The sequence below is a fragment of the Atractosteus spatula genome, chromosome 22 (genome assembly GCF_055471065.1).
Source record: "Atractosteus spatula isolate fAtrSpa1 chromosome 22, fAtrSpa1.hap1, whole genome shotgun sequence".
Classification (NCBI taxonomy): domain Eukaryota; kingdom Metazoa; phylum Chordata; class Actinopteri; order Semionotiformes; family Lepisosteidae; genus Atractosteus; species Atractosteus spatula.
In genome coordinates, this window is record NC_142727.1 from 17,189,745 (window position 1) to 17,216,606 (window position 26,862).

Below are 26,862 nucleotides of genomic sequence, written 5' to 3' on the forward strand. Positions count from 1 at the left end.
GATTGTTTTTTTTTAATGGATTATGATTTTACATTACACTACACTGGACAAAATCATTTAGTTTATTTGCTGAGACAGATGGCATTATGTGACTAGAAAAATCTTACACTGTTTTTAGCAGATGTGCTCGATCACTTAAACGTTGACCACAGCAGACTTCTAATGCTGGTTCAAAAAAGAGGCTGAGAAAGAATGTAAGTGGGAGATACATACACACAAAGGAAATAAAGTATTTTTAATCGTACACCCTATTTTAATTTGCATTTCCATTTGCTAAAATGGTTGCATTTGTGAAAATATAAATTGCTGTTCATTACAAAGATGATCCCTTTGCTAATATCTATATATATATTCCACCTGTTTCCTCTTTTCCTCATTTTTCCTGTCGCCTTAAAAATTGCAATTGCTGTTTTCAGGTTGGGACAGCAGGGGGCGCCATAAGCTTCTGGCTCTGCTGCTGCTGGTGAGCGAGGTACAACTGCAGCCGACAGGGTGGGATACTGAGAGGCCTGAGGAGAGAGAGCAGTAAAGCAGGTCAGTATTTTACTGTCTGTAAAGCGCATATTGACAGTGTGTTTCTAGGCATTGTGGATCAGTAAACACTCATGTTTTTACAGTTAAGTTTTACTAGTTCACGTGGGGTGCAGAGGAACAGGTAAAGGTTTATTCCAGCTGAAAAGAGAAGAGAGAAAACACAACATTGTATGTGTGTGGCACCCGAAGAAAGCTCCACAGCCAAAACATTGTGTTTTCTTTCTTCTCTTTTCAGCTGGAATAAACCTTTACTTGTTAAGTTTTACTATCAGCTTCTAAAGGCAACCTTTATTTGCTGGGTAGGGATTCTTCTTCTTACAGCACACGGGATACCAGCCCTGCTCCTTGAGAGCCCCAGTCCGACACGTTTCAAAGGTCCCCCAATATTCACAAGACTTGGAAGAGATGCACTGTGATGAATTAAACGGGTTGACTTGTCAAAGTAATTCAGAGACCATCTGTGACAGCCATCCGAGTGCCTTCCAATCCTCAAGAAACACAGTACTTAGAAGTGCCTGCTTATTTCATCTGAAAGAGGTGACCTGTGAGACTGTCTAGGACCAGGGCTGGAGACCCCTGTTTTAGGAGAATGAATTTAAAGAGGGACAAAATGAACACAAGTAGTGGTTTGCAGTCTTTGGAGAGGTGACAATGTTTACAGTATTCACTGATGCAAAGCAAAATGGGTTCTAGGGAAGCAGACCCTAAGGTGGTTTGAGCCCCATGATGTGCCTTTGTCTTTCACAGACAAGGCAACTTTTTGTAACCTGTGCATTTTCTCATAAAGCAGACAGCTTACTGGTAGGTGTCACGGTGAACGGTGGTGAAGTCATGCTCTCCCTCTGCCTGTATGGGCTTGTGCTCTGGCTTAAAGCTGGTCACCATCTCTGCCTTCTTTCTGAAAAAGGTCCTGGAGTTTGTAGTCTCTCCCTCGAACTTGCCCTGAAACCAGACACGTTTCAGTCTTTAGTTGTCTTGTACATGCCAGGGGAGGATGTCCATGTGTAATATTCAAATTACACAAAGGCACAAAGTTACCTTGAATAAGAGTCAATTCAATTCAATTCATTTTTATATAGCGCCTTTCACAACAAGGTTGCCCCAAGGCGCTTAACAATACAATTGACGATACAATAAGATAGCTAGTTTACTGGATCGGAACAGTGCTGAGCAGCCTGAGACGGATACATACGGTGAAGTCGTGTTTTCTGAGGGGAGCAGCCCCAGCTGGCGTATCTTAAAAGAGGTCTCCTCGAAAGCTACCTTTTCTTAAAGCTGGCCCCATGCCCCCCCCCCCCCCCACCCGGGGAATTATCCATCTGTCCCATTTCGTACGTTAAAATCCTTCAAGCTTGCCCAAGCCCCATACCTTCCCCCAGCCTGTCTAACCAGCAGCCTTGTTCCCCTGTGGCAGGTAGGAGGAGACCCAGGTCAGACCGGGACACTCGGGGACGATCTGACCGAGCACAGATGCTGTGGAGGGTCTCTCACCGTGGGCATGATGTAGACCCCATCATGAGGGTCCCCCCAGCGTGCACGCCGCTGGGCCCCCCAATTCTGGAAGAACTCCTTGCTGGCCGTGGTGTCTTCGAACTGGCCTGGCTGGACCTTCAGAACCGGGTCTCTGCGCGGGAGAGGCTCGAGCTGGAGGCTGTCCAGGGGAACGGGTCGGTACGCCAGCTGCAGGCCAGGGCGGGTGAGAAAGAAACACCAAGCCGAGCTCGGAATAACACAGAGCATCTTCATCCAGCTGCACCGTACGTACTGCATGTTAGACACGGACTCAAGCAGCGCTGTCTCCACCCAGCAGCAGGTGAAGAGTTTAAACGGCGCTGTAATGTTACTGACGTTTTCGTTGGCGTGCTATCGCAGCATTTGTCTCTGAATGTATCAGGTTTAAATCAAGGAATTAATTAATCAGCTGCAGGTAAAGAGCCTGGTTTCTCTCTTTCTACATGTAGATTTTTTAATGAGCAGACAGCATTGAACTTAAATCCCAACATCTTTTTATGTGCTGTATATCGTTTATCTGGCAGGGCACTGGATTTCATATCCTCTGTCCTGTGACAGAGAATAGCTGTGGTGAAACAATGGAATGATGATGTATGAATCATACTTGTGTTGAAGCAGAAGGCTTTCATTAACAGCTCTTGCATGCATTACACATCGTCTGTTGAGAGTGGTCAACGACATTGTATCTTTCCTCACCTTGGTCTCAGTGTCTGCTTGAAAAACGGCCTCTCTGTTTCTAACAGACAGCTCCTCCTGGAGCTGGGCAGGGCTGGGCCTCCTGTGCTCGGACACATCCCACCCAGGGTATGTCTCCCTGTGAACTGTCCTGAAGTCGTTCCTGCAAAAGCAGCACCATCATTGAGCAGCGTCTGCCACAACACCCACTTTTACTGTTTCTGTAACGTGAGCACCGGCTGTTCTGCAGCTTCTGTCCAAGATTTCCGTCAAGATGGGTGAGTGGCCTTGCGCACATGTGATTTTATCACTTTGCACTGTATGAAATAAACCACATGGTTGACAGGGGCCCATCGTAGGAAAAGCTTGGATTTGGACATATTGGATGATCTGGAAGTTGGGAACTCCAGAAACTGAAACGGGGAAATACTGGTGTATTTACTTTGAGTCACAAGTCTGACATAAAGTATAGGGATAAAACACACCTCAAACATGAGTGCAGTTGCTTACGAAAGGCGTGTTTCTGTTTGGAGAAAAAATGTGACTTGCTTTGCAGAACGTGTTCCCTGCAATGCAGGCAGCTTGTCTCCGAATGTATCAGTTGTGATCTGGCTTGTTGCCTGGCCTCTTTACAAGGTGGACTCAAGTACTCTGTGTGTAAGCTGTGCAAGCAGAGTTACTGTTTCGTGCTCAGACACACGGGGTCACGGCTGAAGCTGGCAGCGGTCCCAAACACAAGCTAATCCTGGGTTTTCATGTTCATCAGAACCGTGGCTTATGGTGGGAATTTAAAAACAAGCAGCAAAAGCAGAGGAGACACGTTTCAGTTGGAGAAGACCGACAAAAGGAAAACTCCCCATGTGCTGTATTTAATTCATTTTCAGAAAAAGACTACTTGAAAAGTGCTGGACATTATTACAAGTTACCTTTTTAACGTTTTGGATCTACTTTTTACAATATTTTCCCCCATCAGGCTATGAGTTTCCTCAATACGTAGGTCAATAGCTAGAGCTTGAGTGTTGTTGTAGTTCACATAGCTTGAAATATGAGAATTGGAATGAAAACATGAGAGTGTAATAGACATTTAGAGACAAAGAGAGAACAATCAAGAAAGGACATTGTATCAGCTGGATGTGTATGTATGTAAATGCACCTGTTACCCAGTTACGGTTATTTTGAATGCTGATTACTGAAGTTGTTCCCTGAATAGTGTTTGCTCAAGGCTGCCTAAACTTGTCTGTGACCCAGATTTATTAGGTGTTTTCTTTGAGTTTTGAATCCGAAATCTCGCTATCAGCAACCAGAGTCGGAGGGCTTCAGAGCACAGTCACTTAGCAGTACTCCTGAGGGGCACATATTCTGTATTTATAAATCATCCGGCTAAATTTCACAATGTAAGAATATATACAAAACCATTTTGAACATCTTAAATTAGCAGTGTTATTTAAACATGTACTGGAATTGTTTATAGAAGCATGCAGCATGATTAGTTTCTATTTCTGCCAGCATGTTGTTACACTTTCTGCTGGAGGAAAGGGGATATCAGGAAAAGTTCCCCGATAATTTCTTGCGACAAAGGAAACGCTAGCTTCTTCACAGCCTCCCCTCAGTGAGAGCACTGAGCTCCCCCCCGAGCCCGAGCCTAACCTCAGAGCCTGGTTGATCTTGAGATTGTCAGGTGGGGGCCTAGCCAGCTGGCTCCTTGGGTGGGAGAGCTGGCGGGTGGGAAAATCCGACCGATACTTGGTGACTGTCTCCATGGGAGCACCGCTGGGCGCCTGCTCCCTCTTGGGCCCCCTGCGCCTCCGTGTCGCTGGAGCGCCCTCCAGGGGATGTGGCTGGAACACCTCGCGATGAGTGGTCATCAAGTCCCTCTCTCCTGAAGGAGAGAAGATCACGTGCCACTCCAGCAGCACAGAAAACCGTGTCTTCGGTCTCAAGCAGCCTGAGCCTGTCAGAACGCAGAAGCTAAGCAAAGCTGGGTTTGGTCAGTCCAGGAACAGGAGATCTCTTAAGGAAAACCAGTGGTGATGCTGGAGGACCAGTAGGAGGTGCTTTTCCAGCTACTACCTAACCTGTGCTCCAGTGTGGTGACCTGGGACACTGTGCTGTAAGGGCAGCCATTCTTTCATATGAGAGGTTAAACTGAGGTGCTGAATACTTGGCCATTAAAAGACCCATGATACTGTTCAACAGAAGTACCGTCTGGGCAGACTACCTAATCTGGGGAGATTAAAATCTGAGTTTGCACAACCCAGTAAACTCTAAGTTTCCCCTTTATTTCAGCAGGTGTAGCAGTTACGCAGATCTCTGGGAGATTTGCTTTGTTCCGATCCCTTGTCACCTGGCGAGAGCTGAACTTTCCTTGACAGATGAAGTAGGTCCCGTCCTAAATGCCTTGAGATTCCGTGGGATGAATTATCAGTAAAAGCCATTTTTATTATTAAATTTATGTAATAACTATTACAAATCTTATTAATTTATTATTAAATTCTATGCAAGAAACCCGAGGAGTTTGAAATACTGGAATTGCTACCGTTGAAGGCAAATAAGGTAGAAAAATTAGAAAACAGACTGTTTCTGATTAATTGATATGGCTGTCGTGAAGTCTGAAGCCACTTTGAAGTGGCTTGGAGACAGATGAGGTAGGCAAATCAGGGTCCAGGTCTGCTTCAGCTCTAGCACAACAGAATGAACCGTCAAAACTGTGTATGACAGAGGAGCATACAACAGGAGCAGCCTGGTAAACTGGAAACTAGAGAAACTGCAATTGTTCTCTGTATAAGTTCTCACCTTCCACCCTGAGGCTGCACTGTAAGGGCTGGCTCCTCTCCGGTTTGCCTCCGGATAAAATTCTCTGGACAAACTCGCTGTGCGTCGTCGTCTGCATCTCCTCTCTCTGGTCTGGGCAGAGCAGGGACCCTGGGCAAGCAGGAGTAACAGACACACTATTCCACAATGTAGCGAACCACCCTGACTCCGGACCACTCAGCGAAGCACAGGGATTCAGCATAGCTAGGTTGTGTTTGCTGTTTCAATGCCGAGATTAGCAACATGAAAATGAGTGTTAAGTGAGATGGATAGTTACATTGCTGGTATATTCGTCAAATGTCATTTGCCAGTGGGTGTTGAGTCCATGAATATAAAACTCTAGGCCACGGAGCATACAGGCCATGCTGCCCACTTGGGGTCAATGTCCTTTTAAAGGGATGTTATATCGGTGCTTCCACCTTTTTATCGGCTACCTGTACATCCCCATCCAGTTACATTAACTGAATCTGACTTACTGCAACCATACTTGCTGTGAACAGTAGTTATCTAACAGCACGTTTGAACGAATTCACGGTCACCTGTCATCAGGTAGACCGTTACCATGCTGCCATATCAAGTGGCCTCTCTGTGGGGCTGCTTCTCGGGCTGGGGCCCTGTTGGTGTCTGGAGCTTCTCCAGCAACGCACTTCCTTGTTGTGAAATTGAAAGAGGTGGCGTGGGGCGCTTCCCGGTGGATGAAGGGTGTCTGCAGCAAGGAGCGAGCTCCTACTAAGGCTCACCCACGACCGCAGGCAGTTCCCCAAACCGTGGGCCAGGCCGCGGGAGCCCTGCCCCCTGCTGGCCCTGGTAGCTGTCGTGGGTGGTGGTGTGCTGGCTGAGCCGGGCGCCGGCCGGAGCTCTCCGGAGGCTGGTGAGGGGCCTCTTCGCTGCCACCGGCTCTGGCTCCTTGGGGGGGAAGTCCAGGCTGTAGACTGACCGGCTCTGCAGGGGCTCCTGCGGAGGCGCGTAGCTCTCCCCCTGTCAGGGAGCAGGAGTGGGATTAAGCTTCATTCGAAAGAAAAACCCGTTAGTTAATGACAACGTACGGGCTGCCAGCCCTCCCTTGTAAGGGATCCGAGAGTCCGGAAAGCCGAAGATGCCACCGTCATGGTGGTGCGAACGGCACCGGCGCTCCGCGGAAACACGCGGGATGTGGATCAGACCGAAAAGAGTGCGAGCCGGACTCACCCTGCAGGCAGGCCGCGGCCTCTCTCCGGCCTGAGGGGGGCCGAACGCGGTGCGCTGGGTGGTGTGCAGGGCCATGGGGGGCGGGTTGGGGTGCAGGGGGGTGCGGAGGGGGCGCTTGCTGCTTCGCAGGCGCGCATCTGGACAAAATCAAGAGAGGGGACCAGTGGAAAAAAAAAACATTAGACTGTGACCAGTGCGAGCTTCACGGGCAGCAGGTCCTCAGAGGCTGAGTTGCCGAGAGCAGCTGATAAGGAGCTGGGTACTTCTTGTAAGAGCTCAGCATGGAAAACAACACGCCCCAGGGTACTCTGGGATAAAGATGGTCTTGGCAGGATCTCTGACTGAGAAGCGTTAAAAACCCATTTGCAAAGAGAATAGTTTCATTTCCACAGATGCAGGTATGACATTTGAGAGATCAGAGAATGCCTCGATAACGTGTGTGTGGAGAGTGGAAATATATAACTGATGGCACCGAAAACGATTACAATGCTCTGTATTTAAGAAAAATACTACTTGAAAAGTTCTAGGCACTGTGACATGTCAGCTTGTTCAATGTTTTAGAACTACTTTTTTAAATATTCTTCCCATCAGGTTATGAGTTTCCTAAAAACATGGAATAGGTAGAGCTTGAGTATCGTTGTAGTCCGCATAGCTTGAAATGTGATGATTGGAATTAAAACTCGAGACTGTAATAGACAGGCAGAGAGAACAGTAAAGAAATGGCATTCTGTCGTACTGCCTGTCCAGCGGAAGAACAGGGGAAACCGTTAACCAATCACAGCACAGGATACAGGCTCCGGGTGTCTGCTGGGTGCTTACTGCGCGGCTGGGTGAAGGTGGCCTTGTAGTGGCTCAGCAGGCACCTGTCGGACCCGAAGCCGAGCTGTAGCGTCGTGTTCTTCTTCTTGCAGCCTTTGTGGTGTCCGTGTTGGCTGAGTAAAGAGGATAGTTTATCCGCGAGTGACAAGGTACCCACAGAATCCTTGTGGGTGGTAAATGGTCTTTTAAAAAAAGAGATGGACTCATGCAGTCAGCCATTGGAATTTCACACAAAGAGAATCTGATTGTTCTTGTCATACGCCCAGTCAGATTGTAATCAGTCGCTTTTAAGACTGGCCACTACTCTGTTACTGCACAGGGAGAGTCAGGACCTGCTGGATTGCTCCTCAGACGATCCCACCTGTCAGAGCCATTAAGCGTATTTAACTGCTGCGAGCCGAACGGTGCCTTATGAGACATTACTGCACATGCCCTCGAGGTTTCAGGACCTACTGTCTCCATGAAATCTGAAAGGTAATTCCCATCGCGCTCTAGAACCATTCCATCACACAGCGAGTCCCGGGCACTGACAGCTTGTCTAGATCCCCCCCTTAGTCACAATATTTAGAAAAACTCTTTTTTTCAAAGTTTAGTAATAAACATCAAAAACATTTTCTCAAGAGAATAAAATAGTATCTGACAGAGAAAGCACTCATTAAAAATTGCAGATGTGCTGAGCAGTAAAAACGGATAAAAACAGCAAAACCAAATGGGTGCTTTCTCTGCTCCAAAATTAACTCCAAGTGAGAAAAAGCTGTTTTAAAAAAAGATACCAGTCCTGGAATAAATACAATTATTTGGCTATTCATAAATCTATGCTTGACCCATATATCATAAAATCAAGTGAATAAAAATACAACTCAAATCCCTGCTTGAAATGTGTAGGCTCTTGGCTTTCCCACTCCTGTGATCAAAAGAAATGTCTTTAAAGAAACGTTGATCACATCCCGCAGGCAAACACTCACGCATCAGTCTTGTTTGTTCTTACCCACAGTCACAGAGCTCGCAGATGCAGCTGAACTCTGGAAATTCCATGGCTGTTGCTGCTGGAAGCCTCCCTCAGGATTTACACTGACAAAGAGAGAAAGGGCTAAAATAACACTCATTTAATGGGCTTTAGCTGTTTAAAAGTAGCCATAAATTGAGGAGCGCAGTATTTTTTCCTGTGGTGTGCACTGACAGAACAGGCAAGTCCAGAGTTGTGGTTTATGCTGGTTACTATGGCTCCTCCATTCTTCTGTGCTCAACAGTGGGGATTTAAAAGAGAGCCTGAGGAACAATAAGTCCTGTCTGCTACTTCACACCAGGGGGTAAGGCTGAGGGCTGGCTGTTTGCTCAAGCTGGGGCTGTGGTTGCTCTGCCAGCTCCACTCCACACAGCTCCAAGAGCACCAAGACTAAACACGGAGAGAACACACTGAACTGGATCCTGTTTCCCACTTCCTCTGGGCTGCGGTACACCTGGTCTTTGTTTTGAGTCCCACACAGGCAGTGGCATTTGGAGTATGATCCATGTCAGGTTTTCACAGAGTGTATGGTCTTTGGTTATAAGGCAAGTAATATTAAATGTTTTCAGTCTATTTGTGCTAATATGCATTTCCAGAACAGTGTCTACTGCACAATGAATAGAAAAGCAAACGAGCAATGAGCAACACGTTCGACTCAGACCGGTCCAAGTGCCTGTTGAAAAGAAAAGGAATGTTCCTCTTTTCTAAACTTTAAAGAGCACAGGAATCCCTGTGGAGGAAAGTCCCCCTTCTCAGAAAAAAAGTACGTCTCTGTGATATAGAGGCTAAGGTGAACATGTGTTAGTACGGGATTTCAAATCTGAGATAAGAGCCAGTCTGCAGTGGCAAAGTGCTGTGTTTGCAGGAAGGGGGGACTCGTTCAGCAGCAGCAATCTCACTCCCCAGCACAGCCAGGAGAGGCCTGGGAAGTCGGTGCGTTGGGGGCTGCTGTCCTGTACTGTCTGCGAGTTCCAGTGTGTATGAAACATAGCTGCTCTGATACAGATACATTGCAGAGAAACTCCTGCCCTCACCTCCAGCGGCACAGTGGTCGGCATTGCTGCCTGGCAGGGCCGTGGCCCCGGGTTCGACTCCTGGGGTGCTGTCCAAGTGGAGTGTGCGTGTTCCCCCCTTCTCTATTGGAGAAGACATTCCAGAGCTTGAAAGGAATCAGGTGTAGTAAGCACAGTTGTGATAAACTGGCAGGAAAGTCTAATGTTAATAATAAACATGTAGCGTGTTACAAATGTCATTGTGAAGCAGCAGAGTAAGCCTGCTCTATTAGTGCACAAGCAGCCATAGTGAGGGTTTCGTGTACAGTATAGCACCCGTATCCCATGACGAGGGTTGAACGCCAAATCCAGCCACAGCCAATCTTATTAATAATAATCATAATTGCTTACACCTATATAGCGCTTTCCTGGACACCGGGGTTACACCCCTGCTCTTTTCAAGAAACACCCTGGGATTTATAATGACCACAGAGAGTCAGGACCTCGGTTTTACGTCTCATCAGAAGGACAGCGCCCGTTTACAGTATAGTGTCCCTGTCACTATACTGGGGCATTAGGACCCACACAGACCGCAGGGTGAGCGCCCCCTACTGGCCCCACTAACAACTCTTCTGGCAGCAACCTTGGTTTTTCCCAGGTTGTCTCCCATCCAGGTACTGACCAGGCTCACACTTGGGCTTCAGTGGGTGGCCAGTTGTGAGTTGCAGGGTGATATGGGGCAGGACACTGGAAGAGAGTGATTACTCTTGCCGGCGCTGTGTGCACAAACACTAAACATCTCTGGTGGAAGAACAGGGGCCCTGGCTCTGTGAGCTGGAAGTGCTGGTCCAGAGGGAGGAGGTTCTCCTACTGGTCTCCCCACCTCTTCCACTGTGCTCCCTTCTCCAGGAGGCTGGGAATGAGCCTGCGGGGATCAGAATGGGAGGGAAGGAGCAGACGGTGTCCCTGCTCGAGGAGAAGACTCTGGCAGGACAGGAGGGGAGGTAAGAGCACCTGCGTCTGGGAGACAGCAGTGCAGGAGAGGCTGAGAGCCGGAGAAGATCCTATTCAGACACAAGAGGAGTTTAATACCAGTAGATGAATAAAATGACTTTCACAGTAATACAGAATATACAGATCTCCAAACTATACTCAGACACATAACATTGAAACGTCAGGATAAGTTCACCTTCAGAAAGAAGTTTAATACAAGTGCATAAACAGGCATTCACAATAACCAAGGACAATAGTTCTCAAAACAAGAAAATGAATTCAGTCAGCTACCATAAACAGAGAATTCATTTTGTCAGAATTAAACACGACTCAGGATGAGATCTAGAAATCTGTTAAAATACACAAAAGATGAACCTTTGAAAAACTCAAAGCAGAACCATGATTAGTAGAAAAAACAGACTTTAATGACATCTTAGGAAGTTGTGACATTAGTTCCATTCACTTATACAGACTGAAGTGATTGACTAGCCTCCATTATTAACTGATAGGGAGAATGAAAGCTATTTGTACATCAATCAGAAGTGTTCAGTAAAAACAACCAAAAACAAACTTTCTAGTGAAGAACAAAATTAAGTGAAATCAAAGCTCATTCAATTAACTTCCTTAGATAAAGACTTTACAACTAACTATAAAGAAACACTCAAAATGTATCAAGTTGACAATTCTACCCCAAGAAGCAGCTGTACACAGTTATATCTAGTTCATACACACAGATAATATCTCAACGCTGCTGGAGAAGGACAGGGGCTCATGGTGTGGGAATCAGGAGTACATGAAAGGAGAATCCTTTATTTTGCACAGCACTCGACATCTTACACAGTGTTTGAGTAAAAGTATACAAAGCAACAGGGAGACAGGAAGAAACTAAAACAGATTGAACTCGTACACACTTTCTCACAACTCCTGTGGCTGCTGTTGTGGACAGTTCACTGCGTTGGTGGTCTTGACTGTAAAGGGCTGATGGAAATTAACTCTGTGGGAATAAGTGAGATTTAAGGAGACAGGAGAGGAGAAAAAGAATTGAAACAGATGGAGTTCAGGGGTTTCAGTTTGTAGTCACTTGGCAGATCAAGTAGAGACTGACAAGCAGTGTACCTGCAGCCTGCAGCAGTATATCTTTCATCTTCAGGAGGGCTTGAAGAAGGACACACAGATAAAGGAAATGACACTGGATCCAGAACAGTGAAAAAAATGGAAACATAAAACATAAAACCTTTAAATATGTAGATGTTGGAGTGGGGAGCTGTATCGGTGTGTGTTGGCTGCAAAGGAACCAGGTGAATTTCACTGAAAAATAGACGGGATCACCTGAAAAAGACTCTACAGCAAAAATGTTTCTCCTTCATCTTTCAGCTTGAAATCCAGATTTACTTGTTTGAACAAGGAGGTAGAAGAGTCAGAGTGGGGACTCACCTGGAGTCCTGGATGCTGAGACTCAGGAGGAGGTTCGATCACGTCAATCCAGCCTCATCAGAGCAGACAACTGTGTCAGAGGCAGCGCAGACAACAGGTACGGACCCGGGGTCACAGGCAGGGCGATCGGCTGAACAGTGAGAGAGAGACGGGGGCAATCGGACAGAGGGAACGAGTGAGATTGATGGAGGAAGGGTCAGGAGACAGAGGCAGCTTCCAAGATGCCTCATCACAATCCTCCACGAGATCAGTGCCCTGAAAGTTACAGAGAGGGGAACAGGTGGAGCACAAGCAGTCTTGGGGACTTGGAAATTTAATATTTCTAAAGTCTCTAAAGCTCTCTAATATTTTGTGTTGATTCATTTTCAAACAAGTTTCAAGTATTCTGCCACAACGGGGCAGCAGTCTGAGCTCTGATTTAGTGATGGACAGCTCTTCCTCTGAGCTGAGATGTTGATCACATGTAGAAGAGTGAGGACTGGGGTAGTAGTGGGGTTAGGGAGTGGACATGCCATCAACATCTGAACCCAGAGGGAGTGCTTAAGACACGCGATACTCCTGTGGTTGTCAGAGTTCACTGTGAATCTTCAGCTTTTATTTGAAGAGATCTGGAACATTAGCGACAGAGGAAGAAGCATAGAAAGGTAAAATAATACATTGAGATAGAGGGAGAGGGACAAGACAGTTTGAAAGAGAACGTTTCAGGTTTAAAATCAATTGCTAGGCAGCAAAAAACATCCTTCAGTATTACTGAGACCACGAGTCCTTGTCGTGCTCCAGAGTGAGAAAGCTGGAGAGAAAATACTGAAACGTACCTCTCAGCTCGTACATGGTTCCGCTAGACTGCCCGGAGATGTGGTTTTGTGCGCGATATAGAGAGAAAGGAGTGAGGTCTGTTAGTCAGAGTTGAAGAGCAGCGTTTGCAGGACATGAGAGGGGCGGATATCTACAGGATTCGCCCATCAGTTTGAAGCACAGCCCGGTGAAATAAGAATAAGAAATACACAGAGAACATTCTCACAAAACAGTTCCAGACTATCGCGGGCACAATAATGTCATACAGGTGTCAATGCACGAAGCAGTCAAGCTTAAAACGCGTTTGCACACGATACTTACTGCCCTCTCTCGTGTCCGGCCCTCGCGCGTAAGGAGGAGAAACGGACGGGCCAGAATTTATAGGCCGTGGAGCCACAATGACCAATAAACAGGCGAGACGACATCAGTCGTGGCCCCTCCCACCCAATACCCTTTATTAATATTCAATATTTAGCGGCGATTTTTCAATGAAACAAATGTGTAGTTCGTCCTCCCAACGCATGAGGGCGGTCCAACCCCACCCTCTGCGTCGAGGAGGCGGGACTGGGCGGCGTGACGTCAAGACTCCTGATTGGCTGAGGCTGCTCGTATTTAAATTAGCCCCGCCCCCGTGACGGCTTTTCCGGAAGTTCTGCCAAAATTAGGAGCAGAGCGTTTTGAATGGCGTTTTCTCGATTTGTATTGCTTTTTGGCTTACTTTTTTAGTGAGATCGTTATAACACCGTGCGGAATTGCTGCGGCGATATATCGGACCCCCTTGACTTTCAGCTCGTGAGTAAAAAGCGATTATTTTGTTGTTTGCGTTGGATCAGCAAGATGGCGACGGGAGCTAATTTGCATTTATTAAAATTAGAGGCCGATCGCTTGTATTTTAATGAGCTAATTTGCATTTGTGTTGTTAATGTAATGTGGTTTTCGCTAGAATTGTGAATTGAGAATTTATTGTATATGCTAAACCAAAACGTTCACTTTACATACGTGAGTACAAAGTGATTTTTGTTGTTTGTGTTTTATTAGTAAGACGTCGGTGTTGACACCGTCATTTGCATTTAAATCTGCATATTATATGTTTATATTATAATCAGGCATCAGCTGCTTGTATAATAATGAGTTAATTATATGTATGTTGTTAAATTGAACTAATTTTAAAAGCAATTGTATTGGATGGTGTTTTTTCCAGATATATTTCGTGTTTACTTGTACCGAACAAATACCTAAAACTGCCTAAAACTGTTATACTGTTTATTTTTTGTTAGTAAGACGTCGGCGTTAAAACTCTTATTTGCATTTAAATTTGTATTAAAATTGTTCACAATTTTTTTCGATATGAACTGTATGTATTTGTTTTACTTTTTCAACCGGCAAAAAACGATTTAAAGTTTGATTTTGTAGGTTCTAAAATGTATGTTTACATTATACTGAATAAAAATCAAGTTCAAATTTCTTTTAATTCTTGATTATTTGTCTTTCTTGGATAAGTTGTTTTTAAAGAAACTATTTTGATGCCTTTTGCATCGCGTTAATCTAAAATGTTTAAATGTTTCAGAAATTTAAAACATTTAAGGGGTTGCTGATTAACTTTTTATTCTGTAGTTTACATTTCAAATTATGCTAAGTAATTATAATGAGTACATTGTTTATGTATGAGTTCATTAAAGGTCTTTAGCATTAAACAAAGCACTCCCAGGGCAGGGCTTGGAGACGGATATTTGTGATTGGACTTAATGTCTTGTCAATCTTAAAAACACACCCTTTTAGAACAGCGTCATAGTTGGGGGTGTGGTGTTTTGATTGACATGTCTTTCAACCAATCAGAATCGTGGAGTAAGACTTTAAAATCATAGTCCTAAGTCCTTCCCAATCAGATTGATTGTGGGGCGGGACATGGGCGTGGTTGTGGAATTTGACCAATCATTAGAGAGTAAAAATTGTGGGGGTGGGCTTTAATCCAAACATTTTGATTGGTCGGCATAACGTTGCATAAGTGACGCCCCTCATTAATAATGCACCACACCCCTCATTAGTAATGCGACACGCCCCTTGACAACCACGCCCCCTCATTAATATTCATGCGGTCGGTTCGTGTGCCTCCTTTTCTTCGGTTTTATGTTTGTGTTAAAATAATGTTACGAAGAAAACAAGACAGAACTCTGAATTCTTTATTAAGTGTTGCAGCATACAAATCAAAGACTGTTGGTTACAATGAGTTACAGCAAATACAGAGCGAGTTACAGAATCACAAGTAACCGCGTCCGTGGTGGTGATTTCCTTTCCAGCCGCAGCAGTCTGGTCGGTGTGGGATGGGTTCTGTGCGGGCGGCAGGGACAGCAGCCAGGGGAGACCTGAAACACAAGAAAAACAGGTAAGTGACAGCGACAGCAGGCAGATGCAGTGAGGAGAGACAGGCAGAGGAGCACAGGGAGTCACTGGGCAGTACAGCGCACCTCACTTTGCGGGACACGGGCTTGTCCTGCTGTCGGGAAAAATGAAACTAAGGCTGTGTGCTTCTGACCTTCAAGCTGATGGGTGATGCTTACGCTCTATTTGTGATGCAGGGGTAGAAGCCACACGACTTACGTTTTATTAATTTTAACATTCAGCCACCTCGAAGGGGTCAGTGAGTCTCTACAAGACGCCGTTTGTTCACATCGCGCTACAGAGACACGGTTTGTTTGCGTGACCTGGGTTGTGGTTCTTATGATATAGATTTTAAAATATTTAGTTCTACGCGCACCATTCTGCTGCCTGTTTTCAAGTTGGAAACTTTTGCTTCGTTTCAGGTCTGTCTTGGCTTTCTAAAACTAATGTTGCGCTTTAAGCAATGTGTAGGAACCGGGGTCACACAAAGCGAGGTGTGGCTGCAGTGTACCGACATCACATCTGTCCCTGGACAGTGCGGGGCTACTGAGCACTGGCTCATACATGGGATCTAGGCTGGTGGAGAGGATTGGTTTTATAATAACCGAGCTCCAGCGAGCTACAGGGAAGGGGCTGTTCCTACTAATCAAGTGCTCCCGAGGACCAGATCTGGTTCTCAGTTTGCTCAAAGGCGCAGAGACCTCAGCTACACAACAAATCACGTCAGCCCCCTGCATTGGTATATACGGCAGGACTCGCGCTGTCTACACACACTACCCCCCCACCCCAATGAGCCACAACTTTACAGTCAAGCAATTTTTATTTGTGAGAAGGAGATGAATGTAGCCAGTAGAATACAGTTCTGGAATTGAATGCACACACTTGATCATATGCAAGTACAAACAGTTCAACTCTGCGCTTCAAACAGGAAAGACTGGGACACACGTGGTTGTAGATCCCTCTGAGGCAATAGCTGCCTGCAGTCTGGACACAATGAGCTCACTGTTCTCTGTGATCTGAGCCACTTTGCAGCTGCAGAGGTGTCTATTCCTGAGAGTTTAGGGCTTTGGTGTTCTTCACTATGTACACTGCTGCTGATTGTGATGTGGAGTGACTTCCTGGCTGAGGTGTTCCTGCTGAAGACAGGGAGGTGTTACAAAGCCCCAGACTTCAGCTCTCACCTTCAATAATCCAGAACATTGATACCGGAAAACATGCCTAAAATGGAGTTGCAGTCACACAATGTCAGATTAATTGTGCATGTCAGAATTCAGGATTAGTGCCAATTAATAAAAGTTCCCTTGGTGTAGTGAGAGAGTGCCTGTATAATATCTTGGTGTGGGGATTCACTACGGCTCACCCTAGAGATCAGTCAGATTCTGCTCACCTTGGCAATCTATAATCTCAGTCCCCTGTGAGCAATGAACAGTAGGAGTGGTGGCAAGTTTAACCTCATCCTCTGTTCTAACCTATTGGCACACCTTCACTCTACACACATTTCAGAGCACGAGTCAGTAAATGAGCACCTGTACTCCCGGTCTTCCCCAGAGATGAGGAATTACCGTTCTTGAGGTGCTCTTGCTTGAATAAGTACTTCAGCAAGTAACGATGCTCAACTGGATTGAAATCTGCAGACAGACTTGGACAGTTTCTATTTTCTCCTGCAGACCTCATTGGTTGCATTGATTAGCTATTTGGAGTTATTGTCATGCTGCATGGTGAATCACTCTCCAGCAAGTATGGAGGCATCTTCCCCTACATTTGAGACTGTGGTTCTGTCAACTACAGAAAGCATTCTGCTGCTGCCATCATGAGCAGCATTAATACAGATGAGTGAACCAGTTGGAGACACTCATGCATCCCCAGGCCATGACATTACCTCCACCAGGCTTCAGAATGTGCTCCGAGTACAGAGATGAAAGGTTCAAGTGTGCAGATAGAAAGGAGCTGCAGATGCTCCACAGAACAGCACCTCATCTGTGAGTCATGGCCTGGCCTGGGGAGATCATGAGGAGATTTCTGCACCTTTACGCCTCCATCAGCACTAATGTACTGGGTGTTGTGGATTCGGAGCCAAGATACTTCAGCCACACCTCAATGTCTTCTGCACTCCCCCCTGAGCTCAGATGTTGATCACATGTACAGGGTGAGGATTAGGATCAGAGGTGGTGTTAGTCAGACACCATACATGTCATCTACATCTCAACTTGGAGGATGCACATCAAATATTCAGGTGTTGTGGCATTCTGTCATAATTCATAATGCAACCAAGGAGGTCATCAGGAGCAGAACTGTGAAAAACCTTACAACGATCAAGTTAGCTTTCAGCTTTCAATCCAGTGGAGCAGAAAGAAATAACTGAAGTATGATCACCTGAAGATCAAAGTACTCAGTGGCAGCAGGAGTTTCTAGGTTGATTACTGAGGGAACTCAATGGGTCACAGACATTATTTACTTCAATATGCAGGACTGAAGACGGGATGTTTTTACTGGAATATGATCAAATGTGTGCACAGAACCCAAAAGTAAAATAATCCCTCAAATTACCATTGTGTTCAGTACATATTGCTTGACTGTAAAGCCTAAATTGACATCGCAATATTCATGCAGATGCGGGACACCTTTGAAATGAAACCCAGCATGATCTAGTGTTCCATTGTATCAATACACCTTGACAGGAGGGGTCTCAGTGACGGGCAGTGGGCTGAATTAATGTGATCTGTTCGCATGTTGTGCCGTTAGAATTAATGCTCTAGACCATGAAAAAGATTTGACTTTCTTTGGGTGTGAGGGCAGCTGAAGCTCTTAGTGAAATGCTTGTTCAGGCTGCAGTAAAAGCCTGCTTGTTTCAATGTGCTCAGTGTGGGAGAATTCCCCACTGAAAGGGACATTTATTCTGGCTGTGGAGTTCTCAACTGAAGAAGTCAGCTACAATTATCCTTAGCACTGTCACTACTGAGTCCTGGTGTCTGAATAATGTTCAGGCACTAACCACAGCATTCACTCGGTCCACATCTCCAGAAAACAGCTCCTTCCCCTGCGACAGTCGAGTTCACCCCAACACAAGCGCAGGAGAGCTGCTGTGTGGTTTGCATGCTTTCAGAAAGCAGGTGAGGGGCAGGAACCATTAACAGATCATCAAGAAAATTATAAACTGAAAATATTGAGCCTGGTTTAAGAAGTGCTGAGAATTAGCATCTTTACCCCAACACACCTTGACCTTGGTTAATGAGAACCTATTGCTTTCAGTCTCCGAGCCTCTTCAGACTCCTGTTCGGTCTCAAGGTGACTCCACAGCCAGAACCTTTTTCTCATCTCCTTCCCCAGTGTGGGATTGACTCTTGCTTGTTGCTGATCTCTATTTCCTGTGAGCAGCATTGCCTTGAGGTGGATAAAGAGCATGAGTGGGCAGTGTAGTGTCAGTGTGGGAGCCCATCCTGTCTCAGGGTATTGCACTGTGAAGGTGGGACCTTGATCTAGCTGTGCAGCCTCTCCAGTCCACTGCATTCCAGTTACTGAACACAGATCTGTTGAATTTGATTTTTAGGATTTTAATAACATTTAGGACTCGGGAGCTGGTTGTGTTATATTACTGCAGTACAGTGCACTGGAAGGGCTGCAAATTGTGTAGCTTTGACTAAACGTTTTTTACCAAGTAAGGTTTATCCTTGTACTTAACTGTGCCCGTCAGGCGATGTGAACTGAAATCCACAATTAACAGGATTTCTCCAGTCGGGCTGTTTGAAAACTCGCTGGTTAACAGCCGAGACGAGCAGCTCCGGGATCCGCCGCCCCTATTGGCCGAGTCTGAATGAGAAGGCAGGTGCGGTCAGTCTGCAATTAGACTTCAATCCGCGGCTCTTTAGCGGTTCCGACAGCCGGGTCGCCTCTTCTCCTTTAAATAGCGAGTTTGCAAACAAAGAAAGTTTCGAAAATTTACCGTTTCTCTCGGACACTTTCGGGGCGCTTTTTTATCACGACGGTTCAAGAACACGGGGCTTTAAATGTTAATTATTTTGAAACTTACTTTGATGGGGCTGTTGGACGGGCGGACTCGTGGCTTCGAGTCTGCGGAGAGAAAATTGGTGTTAAAATTGAACCTACAGCTTTCATATTGATGTTTTTTACTCTTTTTTCGTTTTACCTGTATAATACGCTTTTTTCTCGTTTGTATTCTAGGCTTGTGCAGTATCCTGGCGAGGCTCTGGGCTGTAAACGGCGGCTGTCGGGTCCTTCTCGGCGTGGAGACCTGAGCGCAGACCCACCCGTGTACCGAGTGACCGGAGCTCCGCGGCGGATTCACAGGCGGGTCCGAGTCTCTTCTTCCTAGAGGCCGAGAGACCCGGTCAGGAAAGCGCAGCTTCAAGGCTCGTTTAGGACTGAAAACCACTTTCACAGGGGCTTCGTCGCTTACCGGTATCGCCCACTCCCGGTCCCGGCGAGTCCAACGGTAGCGGGTCCTTTTGGTTCCGGTCGACGTGCAGCTGCGGGTCCGGCTGGGTTTTCATCCTCCGGAGCCGGTTTGCATGAAGACGCGCCGACCGCTCTGTACAGCCTCTAACTGGGGAAGCTCGTAGCTTGACTTACCGGTACCTGCCCGAAGGACCCTGGAGCCCAGCCGTGTGAGACCCGGTGTGAAGACTGAACCCCCCGGTGTGAGAGGAGAGAGAAACCGCTTACCTTGCTCTCGACACGCCGGCTGCTCCCGTCCTGCTGTAAAGGTTAAAGCGAGAGAGGTAAAACTTGCTATGAATGAATTTCTCCTTGAACAGCGTTGCTTATTCTGGCGAAACCTGCAAAAAAGGTTTAGTGCATGTATGAGAATTTCAAACGCTTTTTGTTTTTTCTTTTCCAGCAGCCGAGCAAAGCGCCTGTACCGGGAGAGCAGCGAGGTACCAGTCGCGGTCTCCCGGCCGGCCGGCAGCCAGACTCCCCCCCCCACCGCGGCCGCGGCCCCGGCCCCGGCCCCAACCTCCCCTCCCTGGACCGGGACCCCAACCTGCAGGAGCTGGAGGACAGACCCGCCCCTATTTATAACGTGAACCCCCTGATGAGCGCGAAAAGGACGAAAAAGGTAGCTAATTAAGAGACACCTGGGACCGAGATGGGACTGCGGATACCGGTATACTCACACTGCTGTGTATTGTAATTGTTTCATTGCTTTATATCTTTATTTGCTGTAATAAACGGTTTAATTGTTAATTGGTTTGATTATTCTGACAGGGTTTGGGTGCGGGGGGGGCGGGGTACAGGGGTGTAGAGAGCCGTGAATCGGGTCCCCCTGTGAACAGCCACACCAAGCGGCTCGCAGCGCTCCAGCCTCCGGGCACTGTCGCTGTCGGGGAGCCGGGAGGCGCTGGCCTGCGGCCTAGACTGCAGCCTCCATCCCCGCCCTCGAGTAGAGAGCCGTGCCGGCCCGAGGACACTCGCAGCCCGGTAGGTGAAGGATGACGCTCCGAGCTGCTGAGGGAACGCGTCCCGTCACCATGGTGACTGAAGGTAGGGGGTGTGGCTGTGCTGCAGGGCGGAGCTCAGTGTTAATAGTATCCAATCAGCGTGTGGAAGAGGTGGGGGTAACAACAGCCAATCGGAAGAACTCAAGTTCAGTTAGTGAGAAAAATATCAGCGGAGCCAGGCGGGTCTCGAACCCGGGGCTCTGGGGTGGAAATGTAGGAGAGTCGGGGTTTAGATGAGCGAGCTATACTTCCTGCCAAATCTGGAGTAACTCTAAGGTCATACTTATCTGGCAAAAATTCGCGAAACGAAAAAAAAAATAAAAAAATAAAAAAGTATCCCTCCTCCTCTTGCAATTCTAAAAGTAGTATCTCTGCTCATCTACTTTGTTGCGGGATTTTATAAAACGTTTTGAGATGTGCGGAGACGCGCGGATTTGAACCCAGACTCTCACCTCCCATAGCCCAGCGCCCTTCAGGACAAGCCACAGCGCCGATCCACAATAACGCCCCCTCCAAACAGAAAAGCTTTAAAACTGCGATTCACTCCTCCTGCACTCAACAGGCCCCCTTCTGTAATAAAGACAACTCTGCTGGCTGAAAAGTATTTAATATTCATGATGTTCTTGCATAGTACAGGTACTTGGAGCCGCACTGAGTCCTGCTGTGATCCTGCACACTGTTCAGGGTGGGTGTCAGTCCTGCCTACTGCACAGGACTCTGCTTCACTGTGAACTGTGGTTCAGTGAGTCGCTGTAGCTCCCCCTCGTCTGCCTGTAAGTATATCTGACTCTGCTGTGTAGAACACAGTTAGACTTGTATTGCATGCGGATAATTAAGCTCTACTCTTCCAGTGTTCCCCATGAGATCCCCGTCCGTCAACAGGCACAGAGCTCATGTCAGAAGTTCCCCCGAAACTCTTCGATTTCAGCCACAGACACTGGAAAGAAAGCCTGAGTGTACAACAATAAAAAACAAGAGACTAAATGTTTGATTGGTAGTGTTTTATTACGTGGATCAACAGTACAGTATTTAAATGAAGTATCGGAATGAAGGAGCGAAGGAACAGCCGGCTGATATCGGTGTCCATTCCTGAGGCTGGTACAGATTCTCCAGAGGCCGGCCCTGAGAAAATACCCACAGCAGAGTAGGAGCAGCTCAGACAGAGGGATCAAAGAGCACAACACAGTTCACTACACCTGAGATCATCTACTGTCCAGCACAACACCTCCCACCACCATCACATATCGAGTTAGCAATCGTAAGAATAAACAGAGAAAGAGACAACACAAACATAACATACAGCAAACTGAAGAGATCTAGAAGAGACTGAGTGTAAGATCTGTACAGGTATAATATACATAAAAACCAAGTCAAAATCTATATTGTTTGTAAGTCCATTCTAGGACTAAGAAAATAACTATTAACGGTTTAACAACTAAATAATCAACACACAAGTCAACATGATATTTCTGTCTGCCTTCTAGACCTCTCACGTACACAGGACAGCATTAGAGAGAGACTGGAGCAAATCCAGCTGGTTACTGGTTAAACTAGACCAAACAAACACCTTTCCCCACCTCTTCAGCTGTCGATATAAAAACACCTGGATCATCTGCAGACACACTGACCCCTCCAGGACCTGGACTGGACAGCCCTCTCTTGCTCCTTCTTTTAAAGACGAGCTCTTCATCACCATCGTCTTCTGCAGGAAGGTTCACGATCACTGAAGCACAACGTGTCTGAAACAGAAATAAACTTCCCACAGCAACTCGTGCAACGTAGCGCCCTGAACACATTCCGATGAACAAGATACGAGGCAAACAAGTTCGCAGCGACGGCAGAAAAGGCCGCCCCAGACTTAAATAAAGACTGGCGGAACCGATTAAACATTTCTTTTTGCTAAAACACCATCCTTGGTTTTTAAACGAGCTGAAGCACAACAAGCTTAAAGTTCCCGCCCCCCTGACGGATCTTGCAGTTTATTGGGCAAACTGGGGCGAGTCAGCGCTGGGCTCGTTCCAGTGATCTGATTGGCTGTGGATCTCCCACTCATTAACATACGGCTTAGACCCCCGTCACATGATCCGGGTGTTCAATACCTCAGCAACCCTCACTCCGACAGTGTGAAACCGCCCTCCGCAGACTCGTGTAGTAGAGGAATGGAAATTAAGTAAGATTTAATTGCGCCTTTTGAACACCGTACAGTACAGGCGGTTTCACAGTGTTGGAGTGAGGGTTGCTGAGGTATTGAACACCCGGATCATGTGACGGGGGTCTAAGCCGTATGTTAATGAGTGGGAGATCCACAGCCAATCAGATCACTGGAACGAGCCCAGCGCTGACTCGCCCCAGTTTGCCCAATAAACTGCAAGATCCGTCAGGGGGGCGGGAACTTTAAGCTTGTTGTGCTTTAGCTCGTTTAAAAACCAAGGATGGTGTTTTAGCAAAAAGAAATGTTTAATCGGTTCCGCCAGTCTTTATTTAAGTCTGGGGCGGCCTTTTCTGCCGTCGCTGCGAACTTGTTTGCCTCGTATCTTGTTCATCGGAATGTGTTCAGGGCGCTACGTTGCACGAGTTGCTGTGGGAAGTTTATTTCTGTTTCAGACACGTTGTGCTTCAGTGATCGTGAACCTTCCTGCAGAAGACGATGGTGATGAAGAGCTCGTCTTTAAAAGAAGAAGCAAGAGAGGGCTGTCCAGTCCAGGTCCTGGAGGGGTCAGTGTGTCTGCAGATGATCCAGGTGTTTTTATATCGATAACTGAAGAGGTGGGGAAAGTTGTTTGGTCTAGTTTAACCAGTAACCAGCTGGATTTGCTCCAGTCTCTCTCTAATGCTGTCCTGTGTACATGAGAGGTCTAGAAGGCAGACAGAAATATCATGTTGACTTGTGTGTTGATTATTTAGTTGTTAAACCGTTAATAGTTATTTTCTTAGTCCTAGAATGGACTTACAAACAATATAGATTTTGACTTGGTGTTTATGTATATTATGCCTGTACAGATCTTACACTCAGTCTCTTCTAGATCTCTTCAGTTTGCTGTATGTTATATGTGTGTTGTCTCTTTCTCTGTTTATTCTTACGATTGCTAACTCGATATGTGATGGTGGTGGGAGGTGTTGTGCTGGACAGTAGATTATCACGGGTGTAGTGAACTGTGTTGTGCTCTTTGATCCCTCTGTCTGAGCTGCTCCTACGCTGCTGTGGGTATTTTCTCAGGGCCGGCCTCTGGAGAATCTGTACCAGCCTCGGGAATGGACACCGATATCAGCCGGCTGTTCCTTCGCTCCTTCATTCCGATACTTCATTTAAATACTGTACTGTTGTTCCACGTAATAAAACACTACCAATCAAACATTTAGTCTCTTGTTTTTTATTGTTGTACACTCAGGCTTTCTTTCCAGTGTCTGTGGCTGAAATCGAAGAGTTTCGGGGGAACTTCTGACATGAGCTCTGTGCCTGTTGACGGATGGGGATCTCATGGGGAACACTGGAAGAGTAGAGCTTAATTATCCGCACGCAATACAAGTCTAACTGTGTTCTACACGGCAGAGTCGGATATACCTACAGGCAGACGAGGGGGAGCCACAGCGACTCACTGAACCACAGTTCACAGTGAAGCAGAGTCCTGTGCAGTAGGCAGGACTGACACCCACCCTGAACAGTGTGCAGGATCACAGCAGGACTCAGTGCGGCTCCAAGTACCTGTACTATGCAAGAACATCATGAATATCAAATACTTTTCAGCCAGCAGAGTTGTCTTTATTACATTAGGGGGCCTGTTGAGTGCAGGAGGAGTGAATCGCAGTTTTAAAGCTTTTCTGTTTGGAGGGGGGGTTGTTGTGTCTCGGCACTGTGGCTCGTCCTGTTGGACGCTGGGCTATGAGAGGTGAAAGGCTGGATTCAAATCCGCGTGTCTCTGCACATCCCCGAGCATTTTATAAAATCCCGCAACAAAGTAGATGAGCAGAGATACTACTTTTAGAATTGCAAGAGGAGGAGGGATACTTTTTTGCTTTTTTATTTTTTTTTCCGTTTCGCGTATTTTGAACAGATAAGTATGACCACGGAGCTACTCCAAATTCGGCAGGAAGTATAGCTCGCTCAGCTAAACCCCGACTCTCCTACATTTCCACCCCAGAGCCCCGGGTTCGAGACCCGCCTGGCTCCGCTGATATTTTTCTCACTAACTGAACTTGAGTTCTTCCGATTGGCTGTTGTTACCCCCACCTCTTCCACACGCTGATTGGATACTATTAACACTGAGCTCCGCCCTGCAGCACAGCCACACCCCCTACCTTCAGTCACCATGGTGACGGGACGCGTTCCCTCAGCAGCGCGGAGCGTCATCCTTCACCTACCGGGCTGCGAGTGTCCTCGGGCCGGCACGGCTCTCTACTCGAGGGCGGGGATGGAGGCTGCAGTCTAGGCCGCAGGCCAGCGCCTCCCGGCTCCCCGACAGCGACAGTGCCCGGAGGCTGGAGCGCTGCGAGCCGCTTGGTGTGGCTGTTTACAGGGGGACCCGATTCAAGGCTCTCTACACCCCTGTACCCCGCCCCCCCCGCACCCAAACCCTGTCAGAATAATCAAACCAATTAACAATTAAACCGTTTATTACAGCAAATAAAGATATAAAGCAATGAAACAATTACAATACACAGCAGTGTGAGTATACCGGTATCCGCAGTCCCATCTCGGACCCAGGAGTCTCTTAATTAGCTACCTTTTTCGTCCTTTTCGCGCTCATCAGGGGGTTCACGTTATAAATAGGGGCGGGTCTGTCCTCCAGCTCCTGCAGGTTGGGGTCCCGGTCCAGGGAGGGGAGGTGGGGGCCGCGGCGGGGGGGAGTCTGGCTGCCGGCCGGCCGGGAGACCGCGACTGGTACCTCGCTGCTCTCCCGGTACAGGCGCTTTGCTCGGCTGCTGGAAAAGAAAAAACAAAAAGCGTTTGAAATTCTCATACATGCACTAAACCTTTTTTGCAGGTTTCGCCAGTATAAGCAACGTTGTTCAAGGAGAAATTCATTCATAGCAAGTTTTACCTCTCTCGCTTTAACCTTTACAGCAGGACGGGAGCAGCCGGCGTGTCGAGAGCAAGGTAAGCGGTTTCTCTCTCCTCTCACACCGGGGGTTCAGTCTTCACACCGGGTCTCACACGGCTGGGCTCCAGGGTCCTGCGGGCAGGTACCGGTAAGTCAAGCTACGAGCTTCCCCAGGTAGAGGCTGTACAGAGCGGTCGGCGCGTCTTCATGCAAACCGGCTCCGGAGGATGAAAACCCAGCCGGACCCGCAGCTGCACGTCGACCGGAACCACAAGGACCCGCTACCGTTGGACTCGCCGGGACCGGGAGTGGGCGATACCGGTAAGCGACGAAGCCCCTGTGAAAGTGGTTTTCAGTCCTAAACGGGTCTTGAAGCTGCGCTTTCCTGACCGGGTCTCTCGGCCTCTAGGAAGAAGAGACTCGGACCCGCCTGTGAATCCGCCGCGGAGCTCCGGTCACTCGGTATACGGGTGGGTCTGCGCTCAGGTCTCCACGCCGAGAAGGACCCGACAGCCGCCGTTTACAGCCCAGAGCCTCGCCAGGATACTGCACAAGCCTAGAATACAAACGAGAAAAAAGCGTATTATACAGGTAAAACGAAAAAAGAGTAAAAAACATCAATATGAAAGCTGTAGGTTCAATTTTAACACCAATTTTCTCTCCGCAGACTCGAAGCCACGAGTCCGCCCGTCCAACAGCTCCATCAAAGTAAGTTTCAAAATAATTAACATTTAAAGCCCCGTGTTCTTGAACCGTCGTGATAAAAAGGCGCCCGAAAGTGTCCGTCCAGAGAAACGGTAAATTTTCGAAACTTTCTTTGTTTGCAAACTCGCTATTTAAAGGAGAAGAGGCGACCCGGCTGTCGGAACCGCTAAAGAGCCGCGGATTGAAGTCTAATTGCAGACTGACCGCACCTGCCTTCTCATTCAGACTCGGCCAATAGGGGCGGCGGATCCCGGAGCTGCTCGTCTCGGCTGTTAACCAGCGAGTTTTCAAACAGCCCGAGTGCAGAAAGTACAAGGATAAACGTTACTTGGTAAAAAGCTTTTAGGTGGAGCTACACAATTTGCAGCCCTTCCAGTGCACTGTACTGCAGTAATATAACACAACCAGCTCCCCAGTCCTAAATTTATTAAAATCATGAATTCAACAGATTTGTGTTCAGTAACTGGAATGCAGTGGACTGGAGAGGCTGCACAGCTAGATCAAGGTCCCACCTTCACAGTGCA

The 26,862-nt window shown here is 47.2% G+C and overlaps 1 protein-coding gene across 1 annotated transcript; it reads right to left on the reverse strand.

Moving 5' to 3' along the window:
* Positions 1–412: 412 nt before the first annotated feature.
* Positions 413–8,574, reverse strand: LOC148816904 (uncharacterized). The gene is made up of 10 exons (XM_088939302.1): positions 8,528–8,574; positions 7,540–7,652; positions 6,721–6,857; positions 6,273–6,510; positions 5,515–5,643; positions 4,369–4,600; positions 2,743–2,884; positions 2,026–2,214; positions 1,334–1,476; positions 413–509 (listed from the first exon to the last, which is right to left on the reverse strand). The coding sequence occupies exons 1-10, from the start codon at positions 8,572–8,574 to the stop codon at positions 413–415; spliced, it is 1,467 nt and encodes a 488-aa protein (XP_088795428.1).
* Between the last annotated feature and the right edge of the window lie 18,288 nt (positions 8,575–26,862).